The sequence below is a fragment of the Drosophila albomicans genome, chromosome 2L (assembly GCF_009650485.2).
Source record: "Drosophila albomicans strain 15112-1751.03 chromosome 2L, ASM965048v2, whole genome shotgun sequence".
Lineage (NCBI taxonomy): Eukaryota > Metazoa > Arthropoda > Insecta > Diptera > Drosophilidae > Drosophila > Drosophila albomicans.
Genome location: NC_047628.2, coordinates 11,704,219 through 11,710,864, shown reverse-complemented (window position 1 = coordinate 11,710,864; position 6,646 = coordinate 11,704,219). Strand labels below are relative to the sequence as shown.

At 37.7% G+C, this 6,646-nt stretch overlaps 1 protein-coding gene across 1 annotated transcript; it reads right to left on the bottom strand.

Moving 5' to 3' along the window:
- Positions 1 to 955: 955 nt before the first annotated feature.
- Positions 956 to 5,209, bottom strand: LOC117565349 (armadillo repeat-containing protein gudu). Its single transcript, XM_034244405.2, has 3 exons — positions 4,426 to 5,209; positions 2,248 to 3,499; positions 956 to 1,183 (listed from the first exon to the last, which is right to left on the bottom strand). Exons 1-3 carry the CDS (start codon positions 5,034 to 5,036, stop codon positions 1,043 to 1,045), a joined length of 2,004 nt encoding a protein of 667 aa, XP_034100296.2. The 5' UTR covers positions 5,037 to 5,209; the 3' UTR covers positions 956 to 1,042.
- Positions 5,210 to 6,646: the final 1,437 nt, after the last annotated feature.

Genomic DNA, 6,646 nt, shown 5'->3' with positions numbered 1-6,646 from the left:
AGGTCTTTGTTTATTATATAAATAATGTGCTGAATTTTAAGCAATCATATATAATTTATTTTTGTAATTTGCTACAATTGAAGCCTAAAAAAGTGATTTGATATGCAAACGAATATTTATCTATAGGTAAGATTCTTTTGGTATTATGAGATTTGAGTTTTAAAGTACCAAAAAATCATTACCTTAGTCCGTCTAACCAAACCAGCTTAACCAAGCTGCTTGCTTAGCTTAGAACCGATCGAAAAGGTTACTTATTACTACTGCATAATGCATATGGGTAATTCTCTGAGGGATGTCGCGTGCGACCAGCTTTTCAGTTACAAAAAAAACATATTCTGAAACAATTTTAAAAATAAGTAAAGGTTATTTTTATAGCTATAGATTAGTACTTTAATTAGAGCTAAGAATGGTTTTGCAATTTTTTTTCTGTTTTGTTTTCTGTTCTGATAAATGCAAAAATTAACAAATTCGTACGCAAAGCCAAAAAATGAACGAATTTATATATTTTATCGAAAAACAGAATAAGTTACTAAAATCAATCTTAGCTCTAAAAATAGTGCTAATCCGAAGCTTTAATTTTAAAATTGTTTTAGTTTGTTTTTTTTTGTCACTGTAAAATTTTAAAATTGTTTTAGTTTATGTTTTTTTTGTCGCTGTAAAGCTGTTCGGACGCGACATTTACCAGAGAATTACCCATATGTCAGTTATTTGAATTTTTTGACTATTTTTCTAATTAAAAAAAAAATGTAATGGCTATGCTCCCTAACTTAATTAACTCCTCAACTTAACAAACTTTACTTATTTACCGAACTTTTTTAGTCCGTTTTATGTACATATAATAAGAATCAATCATCCAATGCAGTGAAGAAAATTATTCTGTACGTTGCCCTCTTGAATTCAATTCCAACTCTATAGGAAACAAACTTGAGCTTCACTTGCAAATTTTGATTTATAGCAGCTTTTGCTGCATCATTTATTTGAAGCACTTGCAAACAATTTAAACAGCGTAAAAGAAGAATGAAGTATGTAGAAAGTTTCGTGTCTAATCGTCGTCGATCTTCAGCATATATTCCTCGGCACGCAGCGCCAACTCACGAATGTTGCGCAGACATCCAGCAGCAGCCAATTGCAGCTCCTTGTTGGTAGAGCCAATGCACTCCAGAAGAAAGGGCACAACTCCGCTCTGAGAAGTAAATAGATGGCGAATATCAATTAAGTCAGTAAGTGATATGATTACTTAAAAGTAAATAATTATTATATATTGAATTTAATATGAAAAATAAAAATCAACTTTTAATAAATTTCAATGTAATCTAATTACGTTCAATTTTTGAAATAATTATTACTATTTTATTATAAAAACAAGTAAGAAAGTTACAGTCGAGTGTGCTCGACTGTGAGATACCCGCTACCCATTTTTAATAAAGGCAAAAAAATTCAAAATATACCATAGACGGCACAATATACTATTGACGCTGATCAAGAATATATACCTCGTTCTACCTGTTACATACATTTCCTGCCGGCACAAAGTTATAATACCCTTCTACCCTATGGGTAGCGGGTATAACAAGTAAGAAAGATGCATACGAGCGTACTCGACTGTGAGAGTGCGGTATTATACTTAAAATATACTGAATTAATATAGAGGAAAAGTACAAAATTGTACATATGGTTATATTTGGTATATTGATAAACTAATGAATATAAAATGTACCAAAAATATACAAAATATGAGAAATTTTGAACCAGAGAAACAGACTCGACAGCAGTAGCCGTTTTTTGCCATATACAATTATTTCTCAGATTACAAACAAATATTCAGGAATCGTAAGGACTTTAGTTAGAATTATACTTAACAAAAGACTGCTTCAAAATTATGCTTACTATTCGATTTGTACGACCGGAAGCGATCTCTTATAGTCTCTGAGATCATACAGACAGATGAAAATGGCTATATAGTCTCTGCTGTTAACTCTGATTAAGAATATACTACTTTGTGGGCTGGGTGATGCCTCCTTCTGTCTGTTACATAAATTTCATGAAGGGTATACTACAAAATACCCTTAATACCCTACTTCTATGGGTAGCGGGTATAATAAGCTGTAATTTGTATTTTGAATTTTAATTATAAAAATCAAATTGCTGTTGCAGAATTTGTTGCTTGTTGAGTTATTGGCGTATGATGTTTATAAGCTCATCATTATTAATTGCACTTCCTGATTAAAGGATTTTAACCCGACTTACCTGGTGCATTGTGATGCAGTTCTGTGGATCCATCGACAGCTTCTCCAGGGCCATGGCCGTGGTGCGATGCACGAGCGGATTGTCGCTGGTCATATAAGTGACAATGGGCGTCACAGTGCGCAGACGTCCTAATTCTTCAGTGTTGTTGCCGAAGCAAGCGCATGCAGCAACCGCAGCAGCGAGATTCATGCGCAGATTGTCATCGGTGGTGTTGACCAGATCCGCCAGCTTATAGATGACACGCAGATCCGAGAGTATGGCCAGATTGGTTTGATCGAGGGCAATGGTGGCAATCGCCGCACAGACAGCCGATAAGACCATAATTTCCTTGGACTTTAGCAGACCCACAACGAGTTCCATGGCACCAACGAGACTGCGCACCAACTCCGCCGAGTCTGTGGCATTCTTGACACACGGACAGATGGCGTAGGCAGCATTGGCCTGGACACGCGGACTGGTGTTCTTGAGCAGTGACCACACCAGACGCACTGCGTCCAATTTCTCGAGCACACGCATGCAATCGGCATCCTCAGCGCACTCTTTGATCGCCTTCGCCAGATTCTCGAGCAGCGGCGCATGCGACGAGTTGAGCAGCGACACCATCGATGGTAATCCTCCAGCGTTTAAGACAGCCACACGATTCTCCTGGAAACGCACACACTCAGACAACGCTCCAGTCACATTGGTCAACACCTCATCACATTCATCGGCCAGCAGAGCAACCAAATGGTGTATGACATTCATGTCGTCCAGCTCCTTTACATTCTCATCCGTCATCGCACACATCCAGATGGCGCCAGTTGCTCCTCGCAACAATGGTTTGTTATCCCGCACCGTCTTGTCCTTGAGTATGGCCACCAGTGGCTCCAATCCACCTGCCTCTCGCACTAAATCCCGCGTGGTTGCATCGAAGGCGCACTTGTAGAGCGCTGAGCTGCCCTCCACCTTGAGATCAATGCACTCCGACTTCAAGTGATTCACAATGTCCGCTATCATGCCTTCTGTAGTGATTGCCAGCTGGAACTTTGGCTCCGACGAACATTTCTGCACGGTGCCCATTATGGGTATGACCACATCGATGTGGACCGACTTCAACAGGTTGGCCATGAGTGGCACAATTCCGCTCTTCCGCATCTGCTCCATGTTGTGCTTGGAGTCGGCCAGTGTCCACAGGGCTCGGGATCCGGCGCGTGCCATGTCCAGGCACTCGATCTCCTCCACAGTCAGCTGATCGCGCGGAGTCTGCAATATGCTGCAAACAAATTATTTGAAAATTTAATTTACACCAGTTTTATAAAATATAGAATTATGTAAGAATTTCTTGGACTAATGTAATTTGTGCATATTTCGATACTCGGCACATTTTGTTAAATGATTCTATTATCGTTTTAAGAATGTAATATTATATATTTATGCATCTTTGTTGAAAAATGAAAGAATAATAAATGCTCCAGAGAGAAAATAAGGTTTTAAATTCCACAATTTCATTTTTTCAATTAATTAAATGAGATTTCCAATCATAAGATAATTCTAATATAGTTCATTTTCCGTCTTTAAAATTTTGCAACCGATTTCTTTTTTTTTAACAAACAATCTAAATATATAATATGAATTTCGATCATAATTTAATATATGTATAGTTTCTCAATAAAATTTAGAAACTGCAGTATTCTAAGAATATTTTCGTAAATTAAAAATAAGTATAAGCTTTAAAATAAGTATTATTTTATCTTATTTCAGGAAAATATATTCTAGAAAAGTTCTAAAATATTTATGATTGCCTTTATTTATGCTCTTTGGATTCTTGATTTTATGATGTATAATTCAATAGAATTCGTTTTTTTTAAGCTAAATGCAAGAACAAATGAAGTTTTCTTATTTTGTAGAAATTATTTAGTTACGATTATTAGTAACAGTTTTAAATTTCAAATCTATTTAAGAACGTGAAAAATTTAAAACAAAGTAATGCACAATTAAGGAGTGTCGTTGTCAGTTCTATTACCTCAAACTCATAACTTGTTCAAGAAATCGAATGTTAGAAGTTAAGGTTGAAAATTAAGTAAAATTCACAAAAATAGATAGAGCGACAACAAAAAAGAGAGAACCAAATTTGATGATCTGCTGGTTACTTCTGTACTTATACATAGCAAAAAAAACAGTTCTCATATCAGCTCTTACCTCATCTTGATGTCCAGCAGATCGACCAACTTGGAGATGCCGCCACATTGGCGCACATATTTGCGAGCCAGTCGCACTTTGCTGACATTCGACAAGGTCTCGGCTGCCATAGTCTTCAGATCCCTCATGGAGGAACTTAGGATATCCACAATAAGAGGAATGCCATCGAGATCAACGATTGTCTTGCGTATGTCAATGTTGAGTGTGATGTCCGACAGCACAGAGAGTGCGCCCAAACAGCATTTGGTGTCGTTGCACTCGAGGATGTTGACGAGCACATCGAGACCGCCAATGTCCTGGATGGCAAACTGATTGATTTGTGTGCGCAGATCGTAATCCTGCAGGCAGCAAAGCGACACAATCGTTGCTGTCTGATTGCCCGCCTTGATGTACTTCACCAGTTTTTGGATATTATAGTATTCAGCGGGTATTTCGGCAGCTCGTGCCACATCCTTCCAGCGCTCCTCCTCGTCGGTGGAGGATTCCTCCTCAGTGGTATCGGAATCCTCCACAACAACCTGTCGTTTATCGCGCGAAAAGCGATCCGGACATGAACCGCATTGTTCGCGTATTTTTCGCTGTCTTCGCGGCGCATTTCCACTGGCACTCATCTCTTTGGATTATCTTAAAGCTCGTATAGAAAATATATAATACTCGACTTGAACTGCTTGCGATGTTGGACAACTTTGATGTGCTGGAATTTGTGTATTTGATTCACGTCAAGGAATTTCAAAGGCCAGTAAAATCGATTAAATAACATTTGTTGCTAGGGTGACGTTTTTTATGTTCCATATGAATAACATGTGTATTGGGTTAATTCAATTTGTTTGTTTGAACATTTTTTTTGTATTAAATATTATATGTACTTGGGAAAATTTTAATTTAAATGGCTACTCAACACAACTGTCCGGATGTGGCTGTGTTTATTGCGCTTAATGAAGTGGTTCCAATTCCAATTGGAGCAAGCTGAGATAAAAAATGTTGGATAAAATGAAACAAGTCAGAAAGATACACTCGAAGAATGTGCTTGCCATCTCAAATGAAACCATATTCTACAAATATACTAAAAATATACTATAAAAATACTAAAATATACCAAAGGATATATTTAATATATCGATATACACAATAGAACTACATTTAAAATATACCATAGAGTAGTAAGTATTTCAGATTGTCAGCTCAAGCACGGACAGACGAACTATATCGTCTCGGCTGTTCATGCTGATAAAAAATACATATATATATTTTACGGGGTGGGAGATGCCCCCTTCTGCTTGTTATATACATTTTCTACCGGCGCACAGTTATAATACCCTTCTATTCTATGTGTAACGCGTATAAAAATATACCAAATAATAAGCATTTTACTTTAATTCCGAAATTTATATTGCTTTCAACATGTCTCTTTCAACAATTCAAACTTTATGCTATAAACATACATATGTATATAAATAAGTACGTAATGAATTATGCTATAAACGTTTTATGGGGAACTTCAACTTCAACTTAGTTGCAGGTCGAGTGCATAAAATAAAAAGTTAAACACTTTTTTCTGTGGAATTTGCACGCGTCCGTGAAGTCGACAACTCCAAACGCCAACTAAAACTCCTTTCCCTACATTGTAAGTATATATTATTGTTGTTGTTGTTATTTTTGCAGTTGTTGCTTTTGTGTTGGCCACTGTCACTTGGCGTGAAGCGGACTTCATTAGCTGCGCTACTAAGTTTGAAGGAGCTGCGTTCATGGAATGTCGGGCAATGCCGTTCATTGAGCCTCTCGCTGCTGGCCACTGTCCGCTAGGTGGCGCTGACTCGCCACGGCGTGCGACTAATTGCAACTGTGCCCATTGCAACTCATAGCGCACACTTTAACTTTAACTCACTCACTCAGCAGCGAATATTCTGCAATACTTGAAGCATCGCCAGTTCTCCTTCTCCTGCTCCACACACCTTTCATTGCCCCCCCTCTCGCCTAGCCAGTCATTTGTTGCAGTCACGGAGGCGACTCCATGCACCATGCGCCGCTTTAAACATAATAATAAAAAACGTAAGTTGCTGTAGTCCTGAATGATCGACTTGCACATACCCGCGAGTTTTTTTGCTTGCTTTTATGTTTTAATTTATTTTCATGTCAGCGCTAGAAGCTAAAGTTTTTGTTATGACCTATTGAGTAATAGTTATTCTAGTTGTTGTAATCCTAAATTTATTCTTGTTCTCTC